Source organism: Pezoporus occidentalis, unplaced genomic scaffold, assembly GCF_034315485.1.
Source record: "Pezoporus occidentalis ecotype Australia unplaced genomic scaffold, CSIRO_AGI_Poc_V1 ctg44, whole genome shotgun sequence".
In the NCBI taxonomy this organism is placed as follows: domain Eukaryota; kingdom Metazoa; phylum Chordata; class Aves; order Psittaciformes; family Psittacidae; genus Pezoporus; species Pezoporus occidentalis.
Window position 1 is genome coordinate 4,452,766 of NW_026915769.1, and position 26,389 is coordinate 4,479,154.

At 45.5% G+C, this 26,389-nt stretch overlaps 2 protein-coding genes across 4 annotated transcripts in view; one reads left to right on the top strand and one right to left on the bottom strand.

Annotated features, from left to right (window-relative positions):
- Positions 1 to 984: 984 nt before the first annotated feature.
- PKDREJ (polycystin family receptor for egg jelly) lies at positions 985 to 9,164 on the bottom strand. The gene has a single exon (XM_062634949.1). It carries the CDS (start codon positions 9,012 to 9,014, stop codon positions 1,077 to 1,079), a length of 7,938 nt encoding a protein of 2,645 aa, XP_062490933.1. The 5' UTR covers positions 9,015 to 9,164; the 3' UTR covers positions 985 to 1,076.
- Positions 9,121 to 26,389, top strand: part of TTC38 (tetratricopeptide repeat domain 38) — a 33,616-nt gene continuing 16,347 nt past the window's right edge. For 2 of the 3 annotated variants that reach the window (XM_062634950.1, XM_062634952.1), the window contains exons 1-2: positions 9,121 to 9,170; positions 23,610 to 23,637. In XM_062634950.1, coding sequence (XP_062490934.1) covers positions 23,614 to 23,637 — 24 coding nt within the window. In that variant the 5' untranslated portion in view covers positions 9,121 to 9,170; positions 23,610 to 23,613. Of the gene's footprint in view, positions 9,199 to 23,609; positions 23,638 to 26,389 lie in introns of all 3 variants that reach the window. The other variant, XM_062634951.1, reaches the window with a different exon arrangement.

A 26,389-nucleotide genomic window follows, 5' to 3' on the forward strand; every position in this document is an offset into this window, starting at 1 on the left:
GAGTGCTGCCTGTAAACTCGCTGCGCCGCGAGGAGCATGTAAGACTTAACTAAACAGTAATAATAAAAAAATCAGCGGGCTCTGTGCATTCGGAGGGAATTGCCTGGAGGACGCCCCCTGCTTTATAAATAAGGGTTTTCACCAAATTGCCCTGTCTTCCCAGTTGACTTGGTCAGTCCGTCCTTACTTACGGGGGGTTTCAGGGTGACCCGTGTGCAGGTACAGTTTTACAAGACAAAAAGTCTACTTCCCCCCAGGCCCTGGAACAGGATTTTACGGTCCACCGTTGATGCCTTCCAAAGGGACATCCTAACAAAGTCATCTGCATATAAATGCAATGCAGTATTGTGAAGCTCTATTTTTAATTGCCGGCTGGCACCCTGCTAACTCGTCCGGTCTTTTCCTATTCCTTATGCTCTGAGTGGGAGGGATTTATCACCATTTTCAGATGTCAGGCCACTTCTGCTCTTCTGGTAGCCTGTGCTCAGCCAGAGGGGAGGGTTCTGCGCACACTCCTGAGCCAACTCCTTATGCACCACCTCTGCGATACGGGCATCCCTTCCTGTGCAAACCGGGCCTGGCTGGCACGGAGTTAGTAAAACCATGAGATACAAGGTCACACTTCGCAAGAAAACTGGAGTTACTTTTTGAAAGTAACTTTGACTCAGAGGCTGGCAAGGCATCTGCCTGTCCGTGATGAGTGACTGCTTTTCATCGCTTGTGGGTTTGGGGTTTTTCTCCTCTTTGCTTCTTAAGCTGTCAGTACCTCAACACACAGTGTTTTTTTCCCCCCACGTTTTCCCTTCACTTCTCTCCCCATTGTGCTGCGAGGGGAGTGTGTGAGCAGCTGGGGGGGAAGGGGGGGGGGGGGTTACCTGCCAGCCAGTGGCACCATGACAGACAAGTGCCACTGAAATTGATGCAGAACAGTGTGGGGAGCATCTAAGCCCAAGCACTAGTAAGGGGATGAATGATAAAAAAGTCTTAAAAGTAAATAATTTATTCATGAACAATTATTTGAAATATGAATATTACAGAATAAAGTGGTCTTGAATACAAAACTAGTATCTCCTTTCTCATATGACCAGGTAAACCATTTTCTTTCCATGTATTTTTCTGCTCTTGAGTCCTAAATGTCGCCGACATCTTCTCTCAGACTGCCCATAGACTGCCCTGTGAAAAAGGTCGGTCTCACTGGTTTGGGATTTTTTACAGATCAGAAGATAAAACATCCTTCTGAGCCTTTGCAATACAAAAGTAACCATTTGTGTTTCATCAGATGGTTCTTCATATACAGGTTGTTTCATATCTAAATAGGCAGACATAATGACACCTTGGAACAGATTGATCAAGACACAAACCATCACCACCACAAAAGAGGCTAGGAAAAGGCCCCCCAGCAGCCTGTTGGATGAAAATTCGGTATCTCTGAAAGCTGAGACGCAGTAAGAGACTATGGTCTGAGCTGAGTGAATCATGTTATTGTAACTCTTTTCATGCTGACCAAACACAAGGTAGCCGAAAGCCAAAAATATAAAGAAGTACAACACTACTATGATGGCCATTGAGGAGATTCCAGGAAGGGCTGCCAAGAGTGATCTTTGTGCCAGGTGCATGTCATAAAAGAACTGAGAATATTTTAGAGTTTTCAAAATTACAAGAAATGCTAAAAAGCCCGTCGTACCCATTAATAACTGATCTAAAAGAGAAACTGCATGAAAATAAATGAAATCATTTGGGTGAAGTAAGTAAAAGTTCACTATATCTGCTCCCATCTTAAACTTTATGCCCTTTAAAAGAAAAAGAAGGAGGAATGCTAATTTTAAGGCAAAGTTGATTAGATTGGAAATTTTTTTCACATAGTCTTTTTTTTCTCGGCCTATGACATATAGCTCATCTGCAATGTAAATGATCAGAAAGGCAAAACCAATTGCAGACACAAACATCTGAGCTTTGGTTTGCTGATTAAAAATTGGGAGCGCAAAGGAGTGGACTGACAAACTTGGTTTGATGATCCCCAAATGAGACATTTCAAATATGACTGAGATGGTACAAAAGAGAGCTGCATCTGAGTTAAATGTAGTTAGTTCAACGATCACAGCCCATGTCTTTTCATCAAGCCAGTTGTTCTGCTGTAGAGCATCCAACCTTGTTGTTGAATTAGATCTTCCTTCTTCAGGGAAGAAGTAAAACGTGTATCCTGCAGGTCCATACGTGTACAAATCTCCATACGAATAATACATCCATGGAGTCTTGTTTGGCTCATATGTGAAACCACTGTAACTGCTGGCATATCTGGAAACAGACTGGTTGGCAACTCTTGTCCAGGTGCCGGCGTAGTCGCCTTTCTCTGGGATGTCGCTGCCGTACTTGTGAAGACAGTGGCTTTTCCTGATCACAGAGCTATTTAGAAAGCTCTGAGGGTGGAAACATTTTTTCTCAGTCCCTTTAGCCCGCACCTGCCTCATTCGGGGCAAGCCGATGATTTTGGACCAGCTCTCGGGAAGAAAGGTTGGCTGAATGTCATTGTGGATCAAAGGCAAGAACACATCTTTCACCCACATGTAGATATCTTCTAGCTTATCTGCACTGGAAAGTTGTGGAGAGAATTGGTGATGTATGAACTTGTTGTAGTGGAAACTGCTGGCTTTCTCAGCAGAATAGGCAAAATTTAATAGCAGTGTTAAAAAGACAAGGTGACTGATGAAACCTGTGGTGAAAATAAATGCCTTGACTTTAATTTTTGCTCTTTTACGCATTTTTGCTACATCATCAGCTTCTAAAGGCCTGTAGCGCTTGCTGCCTCTGACTTCAGCCAGTTTCAAGTGCGCCTCTCTCATCTCATCAACAGTCATTGTTTCCCCAGCCAACGTAAACTCACAACACTTGTCCTGAGTTAACCATGGGATGTCTTCGCAGTGTTTTGGGCGAATCGTCCTCGCTGCTGAGAAAAAAATGATTTTTAGAATTGAAAGGAAAAACACGCTCTCAATAAAGGAGGCTGCAGATGCTATAAGCCACTCCAGTGAAGTCTGATAGCCATAAGACAGACCATATAACACAATGAAAAATGATGATAGCCCAGTTACAGCTATAACTAGTGCCCACGAGACATAGACACACCAGCAAGGGAAAGCAATGGGTGTTGTCTTGCACAGGAGTGTAGAGTCAGTTCCTGGTGGTTTTCTTTCTTCCTGAGACTTGCTGCCTGCTTCTGCATAGTTCTTACTAAAACTGGAATGTGATGGTGGCCTTCTCTGGCAGGCTTCAGCCGCTGGAGGGGAACTTGCAGTTATCACCTGCTCTTCTGTTCCAATGATATTTGCATCTCTTTCAGGAACAGTGCAACTCCTCCAGTTTCGTGGAACTCCCTTGCTTCCTGTCCTCTTGGAATGTAGTGGGCTCTGTGAGTTGTTGGGACCAGGAAGGGTCTCTGAGGGACTGATACTCCTTGATTGTTCTGAGAGGTATGATTTTTGCAAGTGTTCCTTCGAATTCTTACAATTTCCAGATAGGAGGTGTGAGCTTCCCTTTGGGACTCTCTGAACCACACCATGAGGAGGAAGAGGTTCCTTCTGGGAATACTTAAAGAAGGCAGTTATCATCATTTCCACAGGTATGGTAAGCAAAGCACATTCAATTCCTAGTGTTACTGATCTCAAATACCTCAGGTGTACTGATGATTCTTCATTCTTCATAGCATTAAAGAACATGATGTTAACAAGCAGGTTAAATAACAGTATTGCTAAACATGAAGACAACCTTTGGAACCTGCTGTAAGTGCCAGTGAGATAATTAACAAAAATGGAGAGCCACAGATGCCCCTCTATTAGACTGTTGGCAAGTTTAATAAAAAAATAGTCAGTCCTGGGCAGCAGTGTTTTGTGGCTTGTGACAGAAAATGTCCTTTCTATTAAACCATCGCCCCTGTTGAGTGCAAGCCATTTCCTGCACATAAAGAACCAGGTCTTCCTAGTGGACATGTTCTCAACTTTGGCTCTGCTTAAGAACCAGCCTGGAGATGGGCCCTTGTTATTGTGCCAGACCCTGAGGGAACAAACATCTCCCAAGTCTTCCTTAGCAGTTAACAGAAAGCAGTCCATGCTTCCTGTTCGGAACGATGGAAAATGTGGGTGCCATAAACAATGGACATCGCTCATGCCATTTTGGCCGATGAGCTGAAGAAAGACATTGGCTGTGGTTCCAGCTCCCCAGCGACTGCCTGTGTATAAAGTGACCAAAAAGCTCACTTTGTCAAAGGGGTCATTGTCTGGCAGAACTACAATCTTGTTTTTGCTTACCCTGTCACCTTTATCCTTTCTTATGGCCCAGAGAGACAAAAGAAAGTAGATGGCAAAAATAAACAACACTGTTAAGAGAGTCACTGGGTTTTTATAGATGTCTGCTATCAGGATTTTCCCCAGATCTACTGTGTTGGGGGTAACTATTACTTTGGCTGCCAGGAACCTGATGTCGAATGTGGATGCATTTAATGCAGTGTGTACTGACAGGCTTCTGTGACGCCGCTTCATATTGCAGACACAGTGTATCGTCTGCCAGTTGGTCATGGAGCCAAGCCTACACGTGTCTTCTCTCCACAGACTTCGAACCCCCTCCAGAAACAAGCATTGATCACTAAAAACGTATATGCTCACCAGTCTCTGGCTTTGATACCTTACAAAATAGGGTGTCATCAAGACAACAGAGATGTTCTGAGTGTTGGTTCCGCTTTCTTGAGCTGTGGCTATCAGCAGTGACTCTGGGAGACAGATAATATAGGGAGCCTTGATGTTACAGTCAGCGCTGGCTGTCTTGGTTATGCTTGCAACCACTGGCATGTTATGAGAAACAGCAAACGAAGCTATGGGATGAGCATCAGTGATGTTGGAGCCTGTAAATACTAGCACCTTGAAAGTAACTTCTAATTTTGTCAGGATCTGGATGTATAAGCTCTTGGTGTTTCCATTGACTTCTAAAGTAAATCCTCCAGTTGTGTAAGTTTCTGTTTTATCAGGTCCCATTGTTAACTGAAAAGTTGAAGATTCCTTATCCTTTCTAGCAATTGTAATTTCTGCTCCTTCAGGCACTATCCCTAGCTGATCCCCATTAGCTTTTGTCTCTGCCATTTTGAACCCGAAGACCGTTGTTACAATTTCTGTTGTGTAACCTAACCAGGGGAAGGGATTCTCATCAAACTCAAAAAGGGCAGTGGAAATAACAGCATTATGGGGCAATTCAGAATAATTTCCCTTTTTCAGTGATGGGTAAAAGCAATTCCTGCAGGTGTTTGTTGTAGAAGAAGCATTTACACTGTTCAGGTTTTCATCTTTCTTCAGAGTGATGTTCCAGTGTTTTGTTTCCATTAGAGTAGTTGTTTCTCCAGGGACTTTGCCTTGGAGAACTATGTCCGTTAAATTTTCCATGATGGAGAAGACTTGTTTAACTGCACCTACATTGACATTTCTATGATGCAGAAGAGCAGCTCTCAGGATGTTGGACAAGCATGTTAGTATTCCACTACTCTGAATTTCTGCTTCTTCAGACCAGTGCTTCTTGTTCCTCTGTATCTTCAGCAATCCCGTAACTTCTGTCAGTTTCCTAACAGCAAGGTCTTGTGATCTAAAGTTCAATTCACCAGGGTTGTCTGTGACTTGAGAAAGAGAAGCAACTACTTGATTGATTTCCATTATGCTTTCAACCGAAATATTCACAGCTATTTTAATCAGGCTTTCCCGAAACTGAGTGTTAGGGAGCTTGATGGTTGGTGTGGCTTTAATATAGTTTAAGACTGAGGCTGTCAGATAAGCCAAATATCCTGCACTAAAATAATCTCCAGTCTGGAGATAAGATGTCATTGGTGCACTAAAACCGCTTACTGAGGCCAGCAGTTCATGAAACACAGCAGCTACTGGTCGACTGTCAATTGGATTTTGCACGCGGGCATATAAGTTCACTTGGGTAAATGCTCCAAGGGAATCATGGATTTGAACGTAAAGTGTCAAGATGTACTTCTGAGATGGCACTCCAATGGGGAGAAAAGATGGAGGAGTTTTAGGCTGATAACCAAAGTACATAATTATGCCAAATGTATTTTCCTTCACAGAACTTATTTTGGTAGTTTTGTCAGAAGCTACTATCACTTTATATGTCAGAGGTAAATTGCTGTCAGAAAATCCACTGCATTGAACAACAAATTTTGTTAGAAAGGCAGTACCCCAGCGTGGGTTGATGGTACACTTGCCAGACCTAGGAGGAATATTTATCTTAAAAGCGTACTTGTAGATGGAGGACCTGCCATCCCAGGTAGTTACTTTTAGCAGAAGTATGTAGGATTGATGTGCAGTCTTTGTAAAAGTCAGAGCATGTATAGATAGGTAAGTCCCGTATCTCCCTGTTGAGGTTCTGGAAGACCAGTCAAAGCTAATTTCTGTAGAGTTTTCTGACAAAAGGGACCAGTAGTAGACTGGCTGGTTGTGTGTTCTACAGTTCAGGCATTTTCCAGACAAGGTAAATCTCTCTGTTGGAATGAGACTGCTCCCACAGTTTTCAAGACATGTCACGTCCAGAAGGAGCTGGGAGCCGGGCTGCACATTTACAGTTTGGTCTGCGTAACTCATCCTTGTATCCTTCTGAATCACTAGACGGAAGTAGTACATGGTGTTTCCTGGGAGGGATTCTGGTGGCATTGCTTGAACTGGACCTGAAGATCTTAACCATTTCAGATCACTCTGGGCTGGATGGCATTTTCTTCCTGGGCTGATTTTCATGTTTTTGTAGTCTGATGCCTCTTTAGTACAGTACCAAGTAAATGTGATTCCCACTAGTCCTTCCTTTGTGTATGAATCAGGATCATAGGATGCAGAGCCATTGAGAACCCAGCTGTCATAAAAACCCACTGTGTGGAATCTGCCCCCTGCAATATTTGCCACTAGACTGCTTCTCTCAATCAGAACGTAAATCCCATCTGAATCCTTGACGACTTCTTTGGTAGCAGCAACGATTATCTCAAAAGTGAAATTAAACAAATACAACCCATAATCTAAAGCAAATCCGGGAACTGTTAAGAGTATCTTTTCTATACCATCTAATGAAGAAATGTTCATTGGGTTTGTCCAGTCTGGAATAGTGGTTATGTCCTGAAGAGGATAGACTCGCCAGAAGGGTTTAATAATTCTGACAACTCTGCAATCTGCTATCACTTTGGCAGAGAGGATGAAAGTTGATGACCTTTTCTGATGCAAGATAGAGGTATGAAGAGTAGGTCTCTGTATATACACGCTGTGTATTTGACAGGTTTTTTCCTGGCAAGACACAGGTGCTTCTATGGTTTTTTCAGCATAGTTGTTGACTCTGGCTCTTAAAAGAGCCGGTGTAAGTGCATTTCTGGTACAGTTCACTTTTGCCACAAACCCTGTATATTTCTCTGCATCAAACGGTAAAGCAGAGCGACGGACAAAACGTGTGGCATTTCTTACATGATCATTGTATGTGTAGGTGCTATTCTGGAGAAGGTGGTCTTTTTGTGTTCCAAAAATCTGCAGGTGGAAGGTCCACTCACACTGTAGCATTGGATGTTGTGCAGGGATAAACCACACTAAATAAGTAAAGCTCTGCAGAAAAGGATGGCTGCTGCTGAAAACATGGACTTCAAGGTCTCTTTCTGGCAGGGACCTAAACAAAGCCCTCTTCTGATTTACATAAAGGTACATATTGAACTTGTAAAAATAGAAAGCCACAAACTCTATGGAGAGTAAGTACGAGAGGCCCTTGTGTTGGTAGAACACGGTGTGTGTGTTAGGGCTGTCTGCGTAAATAGGGCTGTGGTTATCTTTGGTTGTGTAAAATGTTCTATGGTTGTACCTGAAAATGTATGTGCTACTGTTGGTCTTCCCTGGCTGAAGGTTGACATGGGTGGGTGTTTCTTTGCCTGCAGTTAGACTGAGAGTACCATTGAGTAGATGTATTTCTCCTGTCAATTCTTCAAACCTCTTTCCATCAACAGGAAGGTAAATACTGGCCACCACCACCTCATCCCGGCTCTGAGGTGTGGGAATAGCACAGAAGTTGCGCTGCAAAGTAAAGGCACTGTAGGAACGGACCCAACCTCCTATAGCCTGTGTGTCCACCAATCTGTAGGCCAGTGCCTGCAGGGTAAGAGGCTGAAACCTCCAGGAGAGGCTGAGTGGCTGTTGAGAAACACTAAGGAGTTTGGAGCTGATGCTGAGGACATGCAATAAGTCAGGCTCTACCTTGAGAGAGATGTTGATACTTATCTGAGGCATCTGCTCAATGCTGACTGAAGCAACATGGAGCCCAGGGTGCCTGTAGCGCACAGTCAAGCGGTAGCTGTAGTAGGTGGCACAGGTCTGCTGCAACTCAGCTGTTGGGTAGATATCAAGTGGTAGCGTCTCTTGGTGCTCACTGCTGGGAAGGAGAAGGGTAGAGGGGCTGCCCCCCTGGCTGCTGAAGCGGTACTGCCAGTTGACACTCTTGAGACGTGCACACCAGCTGAGCTCTACTGGCTGCCACACAAGGATCAGGTGTGTCTGTGGCCAAAGCACAAAGAGCCGCATATCCTGGGCAGCCATCTGGATGCTCACGTTGTGATGGAAGCACTCGGGTGCAGCGCATGAAGCAGATGAGCACTGCACAGTGAGAAGGCTGAAGCCCACAGGTGGAGAATCACTTCCTGGTAGGAGGCCTGTTTGCAGCGTAACCTGGCCCAACCAGCGTGAGGTGTTCTTCACCCAGGTTGAGTTCAGGTACCAGGAGCAGTGGGGTGGGGACTGTGGCCACCCCGCTTTTCTCTCTACCTTGGGCCTTGCTCCCAGGGCGGGCTTGTAACGCAGGTTCATGGTGCTGCTCCACAGGCATGAGACCTGGCGCTCGTTGTCCTGCCGTTGAAAGACTTGCCCGTGACTGCCCCAGCAGCTGACCAGCAGGGGCGGTGGCTGGAAGCAGGGAGCGGAGACCCCCGAGCAGAGCAGCAGCAGGAGCAGGGGGAGCGCTGCCATTGAGCGTGAGGCGCAGGACACCGAGCGAGGCACACGGTCACTGGAAAACGTTGTGGGCGCTGACGGTTAGGTGCCCGGTCCCGCGCCTGGCCCGGCCCCGCCTCCTCTTCCTGCTCGGAGGCGCGAGGCGCGGAGCTGCCGGGCTCTGGCTGCGGGGTTCATGGCGCTGCTGAGGGACTGCAAGGTGAAGGCAGGCCTGAGGGGAGCGGGACGGAAGCCGCCCGCCCGACAGGGCCCTGCTGTCAGCGGACTGTGGCCCCTGCTCCTGCCAGGCGGCCAGGGTGCGCCCTTGTGGCGGGCGGTGTCCTTACGGGTGGGCCTTGGAGGGGTCCCGGCCCGCCCGAGAGCTGGGCGGAGAGGGGAGGGAATGGCGGGAGAGCCGCTGGGTCTGGGACGGGAGAGCAGCGAAGGCGGCCTGGCCTGGCAGGAAGGCGCGGAGAGACCCCCTTGCGTGGAGAGGCCTCTGCTGGAGAGAGCCCGTCAGCTTCAACCCGCGGAGCATGGCGCTCGGGTGGATTTGTGGAATCAGCTGGGTTTGAAAAGACCTTTAACATCATCAGGTCCAACCATTACCCCAGCACTGCCAAGGCCACCAGTAAACCATGTCAGTGAGGGCCTCATCTACATGGTTTGTGAACACTTCAGGGATGGTGATTCCACCACTGCCTTGGGCAGCCTCTTCCAGTGCCTGAGCGCCCTTTTGGTGAAGAAATGTTTCCTAATAGCGAGTCTAAACCTCACCTTGTTCTGCTTGAGGCCTTTTGTTCTGTCACTGAGGAGAAGAGAGGAACCCCCTCCTCACCACAGCCTCCTTTCAGGCAGTTGCAGAGAGCGATAAGGTCCCCTCTGAACCTTCTCCAGACTAAACATCCCCAGTTCCCTCAGCCGCTCCCCATCAGGCTCGTGCTCCAGACCCTTCACCATCTTTGTGGTCCTTCCCTGGACCCGCTCCAGCACCTCAATGTCTCTCCTGTAGTGCGGGTCCCAGTACTCAGTGTGCAACCTCACCAGTGCTGAGTACAGGGGGATGCTCACTGCCCTGGCCCTGCTGGCCACACCAGTGCTGATATAGGCCAGTATGCCATTGGGCTTCTTGGCTGCCTGGGCACAAGCTGGGTCATGTTCAGCTCCATCAATCAGCACCCCCAGGTCCTCTTCCACTGAGCAGCTTTCCAGCCACTCTTCCCAAGCCTGTAGCATTGCATATGGTTGTTGTGGCCCAAGTGCAGGACCCGGCTTTTAGATCATCCCTCTGTGCTTGGAACTAGTGAGGCACTGGTGATACAAAGAGAGTAAATGGCCTCAAGCTGCACCAGGGGAGGTTTAGACTGGACATTAGGAAAAATTTCTTCACCAAAAGGGTTGTCAAACATTGTAACAGTCTACTCAGGGAAGTGATTGAGTCCCTCCAGGTATTTAAAAGATGTGTAGATGTGGTAGTCAGTGACATGGTTTATTGGTGGATCTGAGTTAAAGGTTGGACTTGATGCTCTTACAGACATTTTCCAACTTAAACAATTCTATGATTCTGTGATTTTAAATCATCTGCTGTTTTTCACCAATTCAGTGTCATCACTTAATACTGAATAACCAGCAGTGACATAGCATAGAACTTCAAAGAATTAATGAAATGCCTCATGTTTTCAGGTCAAGTTATGCCTAAATAAAGAATGCTCTGCTTGTCTAAGTACCTTACATCACAGAATGTCAAGCCACTTTGCATGGAGTGATTGATGCCAACCGGAAATTGGTTCCTTGTCACATGGGCCTTAACCCAGCATTTTTAACCATAGACCTTACAATGTTTGCACTGTAATCTTTCAGCTTTTTAATAGGAATCCAAAGGTGGAATTGTTTTTTTTCTGATCATCTGATCTGTAGGCCTCCAGGTGACAGACACGTAAATAGTTTTGTACTGTAACATATTTTTTATTACTTCGCCAAATTATTTTCATCTTTAGACCAAGCAGTATGATCTGGAAATCAGATTGATACTGCACAGAAATACAAGTTGACAACACCCCAATATTTCTAGTGTTTCAGAAATGAAACTGAGCTTCAGGAATCTTACAGAAGCCAAGATAAAAGCAGTTCTGGGGTATGCACTTATAAGGCTTTTTCATTTTATTGGGTTTTCCCATTCCTGAATACAATCAAGATACCTATTACAGGAGTAAAGTTACTGTGAGAGGACACCTAGTGGTATTTTGCAGAAAGGCACAGACATACATTGGATTTTCTGAAGGCACTCAATTCTTTATATCATGTTATTCATTATTCCCTTCTTATGTCTAGGTTATGATATGGAGTACTAGATATTCCTTGAGCACACTAAAGAAAGTATCAGATACCTCATCAATTAAGCAAAAGAAAGCACAATCCCAGTTTATTTGTATAATCCTACAGAATATTGTATAATTCTATCCATGGCTTTAGGGATGAAGCATTATTCCATGACAAAAGGGCTTAGTGTGTGAGGCCACTGGGCACTGCCAAGCAAGACTGAGCCCAGCCATGAGAAAGCCACACAGAGCAAAGGCAAGGCAGTATAACCCTCTGTGAACTACTGTGTGCACTTTGTAGCTCCAGATTTGGAAGAGCAACAGCAATGAAGCTGAAGGCAAGTGTGAGCAGTGCCATATTTAGAAAAGGAGGTCTTTGTCCATGATGGAGCCATCATCTACTTCTTGTATCTAGGTAAGGTAGATGAACATCCCAGAGTATCAAATAAAGAAAGCCAACAGCAAGGTGCAATAGCACAAGCAAATAGATGATAGTCCAGTAAGCATACTGTCATCAAATCCATGAGGCCTAGCAGGCCATGCAAGGTTGCAAGCCTCTTCCCAGCTATTTGTAATATTTTTTTATGCCATTACAAAACCAGATACAAACAAAAGCAGATACTAGCACAAAGGACAGTTAAAATGAATTGCAGAAAGATAAGATATAGCAGATATCTTGCTTGAAGCTTGCCAAGAAAGAAAAATCTGGTGGAACTACCAGGGAGCAAGTGAGTAGGAACAGTACCCAGGGGCAAACTGCTCTTGCATGTTTGAAGTGTGCCTTGCACCTTGCTCTTGCACTTTGGAAGGCAGATGCAGGGATTGTGAGAATGAAGACCCTAGGCCCACTGTAGGAGAGGATCTGGTTAGAGACCATCTTAAGAACCTGAACATACAGAAGTCCATGGGACCTGATGAAATCCATCCACGGGTCCTGAAGGAGCTGGCAAATGAAGTTGCTCAGCCACTGTCCATTATATTTGAAAAATCATGGCAGTCAGGTGAAGTTCCCGACAACTGGAAAAAGGGAAATATAACCCCCATTTTCAAGAAGGGGAAAATGGATGACCCAGGGAATTATAGCCCAGTCAGTCTCACCTCTGTGCCTGGCAAAATCTTGGAACAGATTCCCCTGGAAAGCACGCTAAGGCACATGAAAAACGACAAGGTGCTTGGTGACAGCCAGCATGGCTTCACTAAGGGGAAATCCTGCCTGACCAGTTTGGTGGCTGCCTATGATGGGGATATGGAACTGATGGACTGGGGTAGAGCAGTTGATATCATCTACCTGGACTTGTGCAAAGCATTTGATGCTGTCCTGCATGACATCCTTGTCTCTAAATTGGAGAGACATCAATTTGATAGGTGAACCACTTGGTGGATAGAGAACTGGCTGGATGGCCGCACGCAGAGTTGTGGTCAATGGCTCAATGTCCGGCTGGAGACCAGTAACGAGTGGTGTCCCTCAGGGATCGGTGTTGGGACTGGACCAGTCTTGTTCAACATCTTTGTCGGTGATGTGGACAGTGGGATTGAGTGCGCCCTCAGCAAGTTTGCCGATGACACCAAGCTGTGTGGTTCGGTTGATACCCTGGAGGGAAGGAATGCCATCCAGAAGGACCTTGACACACTTGTGAGGTGGGCCGATGCCAGCCTTATGAAGTTTAACCATGCCAAGTGCAAGGTCCTACACCTGGGTGGGAGCAATCCCAGGCACAGCTACAGGTTGGGCAGAGAAGAGATTCAGAGCAGCCCTGTGGAGAAGGATTTGGGGGTGTTGGTTGATGAGAAAATGAACTTGAGCCATCAGCGTGCACTTGCAGCCCAGAAAGCCAACTGTATCCTGGGCTGCATCAAAAGGAGCGTGACCAGCAGGTAGAAGGAAGTGATCCTGCCCCTCTACTCTGCTCTCATGAGACCTCACTTGGAGTATTGTGTACAGTTCTGGTGTCCTGAACATAAAAAGGACATGGAACTGTTGGAGCAAGTCCAGAGGAGGGCCACAAGGATGATCCGGGGGCTCGAGCACCTCTTGTATGAAGACAGGCTGAGAAAGTTGGGGCTGTTCAGCCTGGAGAAGAGAAGGCTGCATGGAGACCTCATAGCAGCCATCCAGTATCTGAAGGGGTCCTATAGGGATGCTGGGGAGGGACTCTTCATTAGGGACTGCAGTGACAGGACAAGGGGTAATGGGTTAAACCTTAAACAGGGGAAGTTTAGATTAGATATAAGGAAGAAGTTCTTTACTGTGAGGGTGGTGAGGCACTGGCATGGATTGCCCAAGGAAGCTGTGAATGCTCCATCCCTGTCAGTGTTAAAGGCCAGGTTGGACAGAGCCTTGGGTGGCATGGTTTAATGTGAGGTGTCCCTGCTCATGGCATGGGGGTTGGAACTTGATGATCTTAAGGTCCTTTCCAACCGTAACTATTCTATGATTCTAACTATTTCTACTAGCAAACATACAAATAAGCATTAAAGAAACCAAGATCCATATCAGAAATACAGACTTCTACTATAATTTCTTATACAAAAGTGTACAAGTATTTAACATGTTCTTTACTCTGGTTTCCTGGTTCTCATTTCTGTCTCTCATTTGGTAATATTAATTTCTTACATGTGCAAATGTTTTGTCTTCTTGCAGTTTGATAGCAGTCTCCTCTTTCAGGTACTTTCTGTTCCAGTCATTTTTTCCATAAAGTGTCTTGGCATAAGTAGGGAGTTTCAGCTTTTCAGTAAAAGTTTTCAAGGTATGACAAACCCTTAGTAAAAACCACTAGAAGCAAGTTTAAACACCAAGTATCTGGTAAATATTAGCAATTGCTTGGCTCTATACCTCAATAAAGTTCCAGAACAAATGATTTTTCCATTATCTACAATACAGGGGTTCACCTATTCCTAACCATTAGCCCCTTTTTTAGAAGCACAGGCTCTATAATCTTGGCAAGCTTAGAAAAAAAGAGTTTTTTTCTCAAGCCATAGAAGAGCATCCCATGCAAGATAAGAAAAATAAAGAACAAAGTGGAATTAAGACAGTGGTAATGACTCGAGAAAAAAATACCAACATGTAAAGTGCCATATCTCAAGATAAAATATCATAAAGCCAGAAGACCACTTGAGAAGAATAAGGGCGATCCTGTTTAAATAGCACAGGCCAACAGGTTCCCACTGGATTGTCGGCTGCCTGGCCAGCAGGCTCAAGAAATGCCTGAATGGGAGTGCTAGGCATACAAGTGCTTAGCCTATTATCACATTAGTTCTAGCAATCTGCTATGAATATTAGCCAGAAATGATTGATGTGTACCTCAAAGTATAATCCTGCTTGCAGGGACTCTGAACATACTGAAAGATGATCAAATAAAAGCAAGCAGAGAAGGTTACAGCAGGGTTGTGCTACAGGGAAAACAATATTTTTGTTTCTTCTGTGGTTAAAAGTGGTAATAAACTTGATGAATAAAGGATTGAGAAAATGAAAGCTTTTATCCTTGTTTAATAGCTTCCAGTTTGGTGGCTTTGATTATGAAGTAGCTTTCTCCAGAAGATTTATGCGATTCCTTTGGCTCTGAAGGTGTTTATTCCCAGCATTTGCCCAATTTAATTTTTCAGTAAGAAGAAACAGGGAAAGGAACATGTTCAAGTAGATCACCATCCTTTTGTTATTGGGGGGGGGGGGGGAAGAAGTCTAAATTGGTGAAAAGGTGTGTGTGATTTAAGGGACACCTTAAAGCAGCACTGTTCATCATTTACTTTTCTTTAATGGAACAATGGCATTGCTAGCTTAAATCACATTCTACATATCCCAATAGTCAAATCCTTGGGCTGCTTGAAGAACTTAACTAAATAAAACCCTTCAATAGTAAATGATTGTATCTAAGCAGTCAAATTTTCAAGCAGCTTAAGTTGCTCTGATGAGCTTCTTCCATTCATTGTTTTCACTGGGGTAAAATATCCAGTCCTCTTGCAGACCACAGTGAAGACAGCTGAACCAAGATTGCCACAGTTTAACAAAAATAAACCTGAAGTTACTAATTATGCAGGACTGCGGAAATAATTTGTAAGGAACAAACATTGAGATGGAAGGTTTTTCAGTCTTGCATTTTTCAGAATTCACTATGCCTCCCAGCTGTTTTGGCTATTCTTTTTCAAAATGCTCTGGTTTTGAGTTGGCAAAAATAAAAATAAGGTGACCAGAACAAGAGGAAGAAACTGTATCCAACCAACTGTGCAACTAAGAAAAGGTCAGAAGGCGCAAGCACGAGTCGTAACTTGGACAGCTGGACTAAGAAATTGAAGAGATGACTGGTTGGTTTTGTTTTGCCTTTTTAATTACCACTCAGCAGCAACACAGTGAAAGTATATATATGTAAACACATTACAATCCTACACATTGCATCACAGACACAACAGTCTGAGTTCAATGGGGTTATAGCTACCCTTACCAATATTTCTTTCCAACATGCTACCCAGTTTGTTGTTTTTCTTACTCTGGTAGCAGTGCTTTGAATCACATCAACAAATCATTATTTTTCCTTCAGAAAACATTGGTAACGTACAATGATAGCTCTTTCCAAACCAGCTACTGCACTTCCTTTTTTCTATACTGCTCTATTTAGTTACTACAGCATGGTTGAGTATTATGAATTACTGAAAGATGTAGTTTTTGGTATTAAAAATTAATTTGTATTTGCACTAGTTCAATGATGAAATGTACCTGCAGAAAGGGGTGTTGTTCCTCAACAAATATCTCCCTATCTTTTATTTATTTACACTTGATGGCAATTTTTCTAGTGCTGCACAGAGTCTTGTTAAGCTCATGCCTTGCAAAGCCAAACATGTTTTTTAGGGGGGCGGGTGGGATGAGGAAAGAAAAGGGGATAGATTCTGGGGATAGTCAATACTTGTCCTGGGTTCAGCAGTAGCAGTCATTTTTCTCCTTCTTGGTAGCTGGTGCAGTGCAGTGTTTTGACTTTCAGCTCGGGAACAGAGCTGATAACAATGATGTTTTAGTTTGGCTAAGGACTTTGTGAGCCTCATGCTCTACCAGGGAGGAGGGGAAGCCAGGAGGAAGCAGGGACAGGACACCTGACCCAAGCTAGCCAAAGAGGTATTCCATACCACAGCACGTCATGCCCAGGATGTAACTGGGAGTTAGCCGGAAGGGCTGGTAGACTGCGGGGTTGGAGGAGGTATGGGTCGATGCTTGGTCGGGCTGGGGGGGGCAAGTTATCAGTTGGCTGGTGGTGAGGTGATGTATTCTCTTCCCTTGTTATTTCCTTTACCATTGTTATTATTGGTAGTAGCAGTAGTGATTTGTGTTATACCTTAGTTACTAAACTGTTCTTATCTCAACCCATGGGAGTTGCATTCTTTTTGACTCTCCTCTCTGTCCCTCCGGGAGTAGGGGGAGGGCAAGGGGGGGGGGGGGGGGAAAGTGAGTGAACAAGTTGCCTGACTGGGTTTAAACCATGACAATACTCCATTAGGAATAAAGAGTAACTATTATTAAGTGTGAAGGTCAGCGGCTTTAAAACTAGTTTTGAGACATAAAGCAAGCAAACACGGTGATGTTACTCATTTTCCACCTCAGGCCACCATGTGCACACATGAAACAGGCTCAGAGCACTGAGCCCAAACCAGCTCAGAAAGTCACGTGTGTGTGGACTTTCAGCAATTCCATTGTCTATTAAATCCTACTATCTTTTCAGCTTCCAGTGATGCTGATCAGATTTGTGCTGAGCTTTGGTATTCAAGACCTCATTTTGACTACACTGTGTTAAAATGTTCTGCTGTAACAGAAGTTGGTAGGGTGGCGCATCGAGTCAAGATGCGTCAAACCTTGACTAACATAACACAAGTCAGCTGTTATAGGGCAGCATAGCAAGGCACTAAGTAGCCATTCTCATATGGCAAGGAGAGAGAAATGTACCAGCCTCTTCTGTACATAAAAAGGGTGCTGTTCAGGCTGTCAGGATGCATGGCTCTTGCAGAACATTTACAGGATTGGTAACACATTTACTATTAACTGTGGTGCTTGTCAGGTTCTACCATTTAAACAGTACAGGCATGGCCACAGGAAGTTTCTGAGTGTGTAAATCTGCATTGAGTTTTAGCACTTAGAAATGTAAAAAAATCAAAGCAAAATTAAATGAAACCAACTCCAAACTGCATGTGTGATTCTGTCATTGGTTACTGAGAGTGCCCACCCCATTCTTCTTACATAGAAAGGAGTTGTTTATGCATGTGAAAAAGAAAGCTTGAGAGGATGGTGAACTTGCTTGTCTATCGTCACGCAAAAAGACAGAGAGAGAACATTGACTTTCAGAAATTGCAGGTAAGTATAGAACACAAAGAAACAAAGCAATAAGCTTGCACTTATTTCACTATTAACAAGGTTAAAATTAAAGACAAGGAAAAAGTATATTTGAAAGTTTAAAGAAGATGTCATTGTTTGCAGCCCTTATGAGTTTAGAAGTCCTTATATAATGAATTCTGGACATCAGAGGCAATTTCAGCAATACAAGCTTTTTGCAAGATTACTTTTCTACTTCTGAATCAAGTCTGGGAAGAAGACCAGATTTCATAGCAGAGATAAATGTATATACAAATTTTGGGAGGAGAGGCAGTATTTGAGCTGAATTATTCCATCATATCCAAGAGAATGCTTTGGGGGGGGGGGGGGGGGGCAGGGAGGACACCAAAATACCCAGGTAACTGTGTGGGAAGTAGGATGTAAAAGCTTAAGATCTTCAGTAAAACAAGGTGTGTTACTGATTTTTGCTGCAATAATAGCCAAAGACCTCAACAATGGGTCAAGGCTTTACTCTGTGAGGCGCTGGACAAAGCAAAGTCTTTGCCCACAGAGCTCACAGTACCCTAGGAGACAGACTCTCTGCAGTAGTAAAATGTTGAAGTGGATTGCGAGCATGGGGCATGGTAATATTCAGAGTTTATAGCATTAGAGCTAGATGACATTTTACTGGGTGTACGTGGCAAGGTTGTTTTTTTTTTTTTGGGGGGGGGGGTGCTGCAAGAATGGCTTCTGTTAGATAGTTTTTTATAGCATTATAACATGTTAAAAGTTGCCAGAATTCAGGCAACATTCTCTACTACCTTCAAAAATGTTAAAGTTTTTTTTTGCCTAATCTTGTGCTTCTAAAACATTTTTAGCTTGCTTCTGAGTTTAGCACTGAACATCCAACAGCTGCCAATGGCAGCAAGTGTGTTTCAGCTGTGAGAGTAAAATAGTTGCTATTTTGAAAGGCTGCATCCAAAGTTCTGCATAATGGCCAAGGGGAAGATTTTCAAAGATCAGTATGTAAATGAAATTTAGCAGAAATCAAGACATCAATACAGGCTTCGTTTGGGAGGAAAGGCTGAGGAGAGCCATAAAAACTGTTAGAATCCACCTGGGATGGCAGGTGGACTTTTGCATTATCTGACATGGACAGAGCACCCCACCTGTATCCACTCCTTGTTCAGATCAGAGCTAGAACTAGCTTTGCAAAATCTGGCTTAGAAATTACCCTGCTTAAAATCTGTGATGCACATCCATTCCTGTGCAAATGGGGCCTGAGTGGCATGGAGTTACTAAAGCCATGAGATAGAAGGTCACGCTTCACAAGAAAACTGGAGAGAGGGAAGCTTTTTGAAAGTAACTGACTCAGAGACTGGCAGGGCATCCGCCTGCCCATGGTGAGTGACTGCTTTTCATCACTTGTGGGTTTGGGGTTTTTCCCCTTTTTGCTTCTTAATCTGTCAGTACCTCAACCAGCAGTGTTTTTTTCCCTCCACTTTTGCCCTTCACTTCTTTCCCCATTCTCCTGAGAGGAGAGTGTGCGAGCAGCTAGTGGGGGGCTTACCTGCCAGCCAGGGTCAACTCCCACACCGTGACAGACAAGTGCCACTGAAATTGATGCAGAACAGTCTGGAGAACATCTGAGCCAAAGCACTAGCAAGGGGATGAATGATAAAAAAGTCTTAAAAGTAATTTCTTCATGAACATTTATTTGAAACATAAGTACTACAGTCCTTAAAAAATGAGAAACTTGAAGAGTTTTCAAAATGAAATAAGAAATGTTCTGTTGTAGAGTGTCCAGCCTTGTTGTTGAATTAGATCTTTCTTCTTCAGGAAAGATGCAAAACGTGTATCCTGCTGGTCCGTACATGTGCAGATCTCTGTGTGAATAATACATCCACAGGGTCTTGTTTTGCTCATACGTGAAACCACTGTAACTGCTGGCATATCTGGAAACAGACTGGTTGGCAACTCTTGTCCAGGTGCCAGCGTAGTCGCCTTTCTCTGGGTTATCGCTGCCATACTTGTGAAGACAGTGGCTTTTCCTGATCACAGAGTTATTTAGAAGGCTCTGAGGATGGAAACATTTTTTCTCAGTCCCTTTAGCCCGCACCAGCCTCATTCGGGGCAAGCCGATGATTTTGGACCAGCTCTCGGGAAGAAAGGCTGGCTGAATGTCATTGTTGATGGGAGGCAAGAACACGTCTTTCACCCACACGTAGATATCTTCTTGCTTGTCTCTACCCGAGAGTTGCAGAGAGAATTGGTGATGGGTGAGCTGGTCATAGCTGAAACTGCTGTCTTTCTCAGCAGAATAGGCAAAATTTAATAGCAGTGTTAAAAAGACAAGGTGACTGATGAAGCTGTTGGTGAAAATAAATGCCTTGACTTGATTTTTCACCCTTTTCAGCATGTTTGCAATCTCACCAGCTTCCAAAGCCTTGTACTGCTTGTACAAGGCTTTGACTGACTTCAGCGATTTCATATGCACCTCTCTCGTCTCATCTGTACTCATTGTTTCGCCAGCCAACGTAAACTCACAACACTTGTCCTGAGTTAACCATGGGATGTCTTCACAGTGTTTTGGGCAAATCGTCCTCAGTGCTGAGAAAAAAATGATTTTTAGGATTGGAAGGAGAAACACGCTCTCAATAAAGGAGGCTGCAGATGCTCTAAGCCACTCCAGTGAAGTCTGACGGCCGTAAGACAGACCATATAGCACAATGAAAAATGATGATAGCCCAGTTACAGCTGTAACGAGTGCCCATGAGATGTAGACAAACCACCAAGGGAAAGCAATGGGCGTTGTCTTGCAGAGGAGCGTAGAGTCAGTTCCTGGTGGTTTCCTTTCTTCCTGAGAGTTGCTACCTGCTTTTGTATAGTTCTCACTAAAATTGTAATGTAATGGTGGCCTTCTCTGGCAGGCTTCAGCTGCTGGAGGGGAATTTGCAGTTATCACCTGCTCTTCCGTTCCAATTACATTTGCATCTCTTTCAGGAACAGTGCAATTCTTCCAGTTTTGGGGAGTTTCCTTGCTTCCTGTCCTCTTGGAACGTGGTGGGCTCTGTGCGTTGCTGGCACCAGGAAGGTTCTCCAAGGGACCGATGTTCCTCAATTGTGCTGAGTGGAACAATTTTTGCAAGCACTCCTTCCAGTTCTTAAGATTTCCAGACAGGAAGAGCGAGTTTCTCTTTGGGTCCTGCTGAACCACGCCTTGAAGAGGAGGTTCCTTCTTGGAATATGTAAAAAAGGCAGTTATCATCATTTCCACAGGTATGGTAAGCAAAGCAAATTCGATTTGTAGTGTTACTGCTCTCAAATACCTCAAGTAGACTTGAGGTTCTTCAGTCTTTGTAGTGTTAGAGAGCATGATGTCAACAAGCAGGTACAAGAACAGCATTGCAAAACACAAAGACGACCTTTGGAACCTGCTGAACGTGCCAGTGAGAACGGGAGCAAAAATGGAGAGCCACAGATGTTCCTCTGTCAGGCTGTTGGCAAGCTTCATCAAAAAGTAGTCGATTCTGGGCAGCGGTGTCTTGGGGTTTGTCACGGAAAATGTCCTTTCTGTTAAGGAACCACCCTTGTCGAGTGCAAGCCATTTCCTGCACATAAAGAACCAGGTCTTCCTAGTGGACATATTCTCAACTTTGGCTCTGCTTAAGAACCAGCTTGGAGATGGGCCCTTGTTATTGTGCCAGACCCTGAGGGAACAAACATCTCCCAAGTCTTCCTTAGCGGTTAACAGAAAGCAGTCCATGCTCCCTTTTTGGAACGATGGAAAACGTGGCTGCCGCAAACAGTGGACGTCACTCATGCCATTCTGGCCGATGAGCTGAAGAAAGACATCGGCTGTGGTTCCAGCTCCCCAGCGGCTGCCTGTGTATAAAGTGACCAAATAGCTCGCTTTGTCAAAGGGGTTGTTGTCCGCCAGAACTAGAATCTTGTTTTTGCTGTGGCTTTCAGCCTTGTCCTTTCTCATGGCCCAGAGGGACAAAAGAAAGTAGATGGCAAAAATAAAGAGCACTGCTAAGAGCATCACTGGGTTTTCAGGGACGTCTGCCATCAGGGCTTTTCCCCAGTCTACTGAGTTGGGGATAACAACTGCTTTGGCTGCCAGGAACCTGATGTCAAACGTGGATGCGTTTGATTCAGCGTGGACTGACAGGCTTCTGAGATTCCGCTTCATGCTGCAGACACCGTGTATCTTCTGCCAGTTGGCCATGGAGCCAAGCCTGCACGTGTCTTCTCTCCACAGACTTCGAATCCCTTCCAGAAATGAGTACTGGTCACTAGAAACGTATATGGTCACCAGTGGCTGGCTTCGATACCTTGTGACAGCGGGTGTTGGCAAGACAACAGAGGTGTTCTGAGTGCTGGTTCCTATTCCTTGAGCTGCGGCTGTCAGCAGTGACTCTGGGAGACACATAATATAGAACACCTTGATGTTAAAGTCGGCGCTGGCTGTCTCAGTTTTGCTTGCAACCATCGACATATTGTGAGAAGCAGCAAACGACGCTATGGGATGAGCATCAGTCAGGAGGTGGATGTATATGCTCTTGATGTTTCTGTCGACTTCAAAAGTAGATCCTCCACTCGTGCAAGCTTGTGTCACACTGCTTTCACAAAATGCACTGGCCGGATGACATGTCTCTCCCAAGCTGACTTTGGTGTTCCCGTAGTCTCACACGTCTTCAGTGCAGAACCAAGGAAACGTGATTCCCTTTGGTCCTTCCCATGAATCCAAACTGCAGGATGCAGAGCCACTGCGAATGCAATTATTAAGGCGGAGGCAGAGAGAGGAAGGCCCTGAGCCTTGAGCCCTGCAGCAGAGCAGCAGCAGGAGAATGTGGAGAGCTGCCATTGTAGTGTGCATGCAGGACAACTGAGCTGAGGGATCACAGGGGCTGAGATTACAAGGGCTCATACATAGCAACCCACCCCCCCGAGTGCATTATGATGTCGACAGTTGGGTAGTTACCGTTTGGAACCAGGACCTGCGCTTCACCCTCCTCCCTGGCACAACTGGTAAGAAAGGTTCTTCATGGTAGGAACAGCAGATCGCCTGGGGGTATACACAATGCCACAAGAAACAAGTATCTGGGGGCTGGTAACCTCCATGAAGCACATCTGTTGGCAGCACCAAGGCCCACCTCGGTGACGTGGGGGCTCAGGATGGTTAGAGACCCTTGCCCACAACTCACGGAACATGCGTGGTGAAATAAATCTACACTGTGTCTTTAACAGATGAGAGAATGTAGGAGTCCATGAATGTCGATTGCTGACCAATCGCTGCAAAAATGGGGGTTTACTGCCTTGCAACCTGTGTGTATAAACATAAGGAAGAAGCCCACATTGCATCGGGTGTACTTGCTTTGTGGAAATGCACCACTGAGCACCCTGCACAGAATAAAGCGTCTCCTCTCTAAATAGACTTGGAGTGTGCCTCAAGAGCTCCCTTCCAAACAGTCAACATTCCCAGTTGACTTGGACAGTCTGCCCTTACTTACAGGGGGTTTCAGGGTGACCCGTGTGCAGGTGCAGTTTTACAAGACAGAAGTCTTGTAAAGACCCCCAGGCCCTGGAACAGGATTTTACGGTCCACAGTTGATGCCTTCCAAAGGGACATCCTAACAAAGTCATCTGCATATAAATGCAATGCAGTATTGTGAAGCTCTATTTTTAATTGCCGGCTGGCACCCTGCTAACTCGTCCCGTCTTTTCCTATCCCTTATGCTCTGAGTGGGAGGGATTTATCACCATTTTCAGATGTCAGGCCACTTCTGCTCTTCTGGTAGCCTGTGCTCAGCCAGAGGGGAGGTCTGTTTCGGCGGCTATAACCTACACGAAACACATCCGTCAGCAGCACCCCGGCCAGGCCCCCCAGGACACGGGTGCTCGGGATAAGCCGCTGCCAGCGGGCCGAGTGGCGTCCTGCCCTCCCCTCTGCCGCTCCAGGCCCAGCCCCGCCTCCACCTCCTTCCGTGTAAGAGGCGCGGAGCTACCGGGACCTGACTGCAGGTTCATGGCGCCGCTGAGGGACTGCAAGGTGAGGGCACTTCTGAGGGGAGCGGCACGGAAGCCGCTCGGCCGCCCGACAGGGCCTTGCCACCGAGGCCGCTCTGCCCGTGGCCCCTGCCGGGGTGCGCCCTTGTGGCGGGCGGTGTCCTTACGGGTGGGCCTTGGAGGGGTCCCGGCCCGCCCGAGAGCCGGGCGGAGAGGGGACGGAATGGCGGGAGAGCCGCTGGGTCTGGGACGGGAGGGCAGCGAAGGCGGCCTGGGCTGGCAGGAAGGCGCGGAGAGACCCCCTTGCGTGGAGAGGCCTCTGCTGGAGAGAGCCCGTCAGCTTCAACCCGCGGAGCATGGCGCTCGGGTGGATTCAGGTGGCGTGAGGCTGCTGTTGGGATCTGAAAATGGGGACGAGGCACTGCAGCCTCATCTGCCACCGGGGAAGCAAACCCGTGGCTGAGCATCTCTGGGCCTTGTTCGTAGTGCACACCAGTCACACCTGCCCTTTCTGTGGGTCTCAAAAGTGAATCAGGCCACTCTAAATCGTCTTTGAGTCCAAGGGTTCAAAATCTGTCTGCAGGGGCTAGTTACTGATTAGTTATTTGAGTGCTTGCTTCCCGATGAAGTTCATGTTGTCTCTCCTTTTTTTGTTATTTTTTGTTTAATTAGGCAAGGGGAAGTAAACAGAAATCTTGAAGATCTTCTGACAGTCATAGGTTCATTAGCAGCAGAGCCCTGGAGAACTGCCACTCTGTAGAGGATGTGCTAACAGCAGCATGCAGAGAGCGTATTTCTCAGATGCAGCTGGGATTCTAGCAGAACAAAATACAAATAAACAGCAGATCTCATGACTAAACTCTTACAGTAAAGCAGGAGAAAGGGCAGGGCTTTGGTCTTGCCAAGAAGAAGTAAGGAGAGCCAAGGCCATGGCACTCTCCTGCAACAGGCATCACAGAGTCTTTTCTGGAATTAGAGAGAAAGGTTGTGGGAAATTTGTGTAATACAACTTAAAGGCAGCTTCTGTGGGAAGAGGAGCTGATAATGTTTTACAGTGTCTTCTGGCTGAGTTTTACCTACTTCCTTTCCCTCTGTTGTGGATTTCTTCAGTCACAGTCTGATATATGAGTACAGACAAGTCACAAGGCATGAGTGTACCAGGTAGTCTGGGCAGGACCACTTGTGTATGATGGAGAGGACAAGGGTTGCCAGCTGTTCTGTGCTCTTTGGTTCTTGGTGACAACAACTGATTAGGTTTGGAGCAGATACTTTCTTTTTCTGAGGAGTCAGCAGCTGTTACAGGGTGGTTCTTCCCTGCAGCTAATTGTCCTGGTATGCCGACAGGAAGAGCCTTGCTGCCATCCTCCTGTTGGCAGAGTGTGAGTCTTCCACTGAGGAATGAGTTATGTGGGCTGGAGGCTTGGCAGAGCAGAGGCTTGCTAGAGTGGGTAGAAGTAGCGTGTATGAGAGAAATGGTGTTGTTTTCACGTGCTGGGGATGGGGCTTTGCAATATTAAGGCTTTGTAATATTGGGGCTGGGGTTACGTTACTAAGGGAATGAAGGAAAGGGTTTGAAATACCATGACTTAAACCAGACACACTGTAGTTAAAGACAGCGTCATCTTTGGGCAACAGACACACTGTGGTTAAAAAGAATACTATCTTTGTACAACCTATGAACCTAAGCTGGTGTAAACTGGTTCTGTAGTTAAACAGTAAGTTGGGGGTATCGCATGTATGCCAGAGAGTTATAAAATCGAACCATAAAAGGAGATAAATAAGAGGAAGGTGTGTACGAAATTGAGTAAGGGGAGATGTAAACAGAGGTGGGACAGTTAGCACGTAAATGGATAGGCTGTAAACCTTGGAGTACCCAAGCAATGGGGAAACAAGGGAACTTGTGGACGGGATAGGAAATATAAAAGTTCTGCCTTTGCTGTGTGTGCCTACTTGCTAGGACACCCATTTTTGCAAAAATGCTAATAAATAGCTGCTTTACAGCTGTGTCTTCCCATAGCATGTACCTCAGCTAGATCAGCAGTGCCCTTAATCATGGGTGCAGGCCTTTTTTTTGCTAACCCTTTTTCTGCTGTTTTTTCTGATGATACAGAAACGTTTTCATTCCTAATAATTGTAACATTAAGAAATCTCAAAACCAGATGACATTTTCTACTTGGCAAGTACCTTAAGCTGTTGTGCAAAATGGGCTGTGGCAAAGAGCTGCTTCAAATGAAGCATCTTCAAATGGAGCATGACTGGTGATGAAAGTGGCTCCTGGCCTATCTTTTAGGGCACTGTGAAAGATAGCCTGTAAGTAGCAGGCCTGACTTTGCTATCCTCTTGATTTTTCTCTCTACACTGTTTCTGGATACAGCATGAATTGTAAAGAAAATCTGTAATTTTATTTCAGGTCTAATCTTTCAGGCTTGTAATTGGAACACTCAAGTGCTTGAGCTGCTGGAATGTGAGCCTTTAATCCAGTCACAGTGGGAAAGCTTTAGAATATATTAACAAAGATCTCATTGCCTAGGTACTTAAAATTTGTGAAAGTTGGGTCATTAGAACCAGGAATTATGTTAAAGTGTAAAATGAGATGAGCTGAATTTTTGCAGCATCTGCAAGGACTAATCTCCTGTTAGGAGGACTCTAAAATTGGTTTGCCTCGGGTCTTTTTTAATGTCTATCCTGTATGTTCTCTGTTCTGGAAAAAAAGTGATGCTGAAGTGATTGGGGCAGCTTCTCAAATGTGTGTATGCTTACACAGGAATGGATATGGTGTGCTGAATATAAATTTG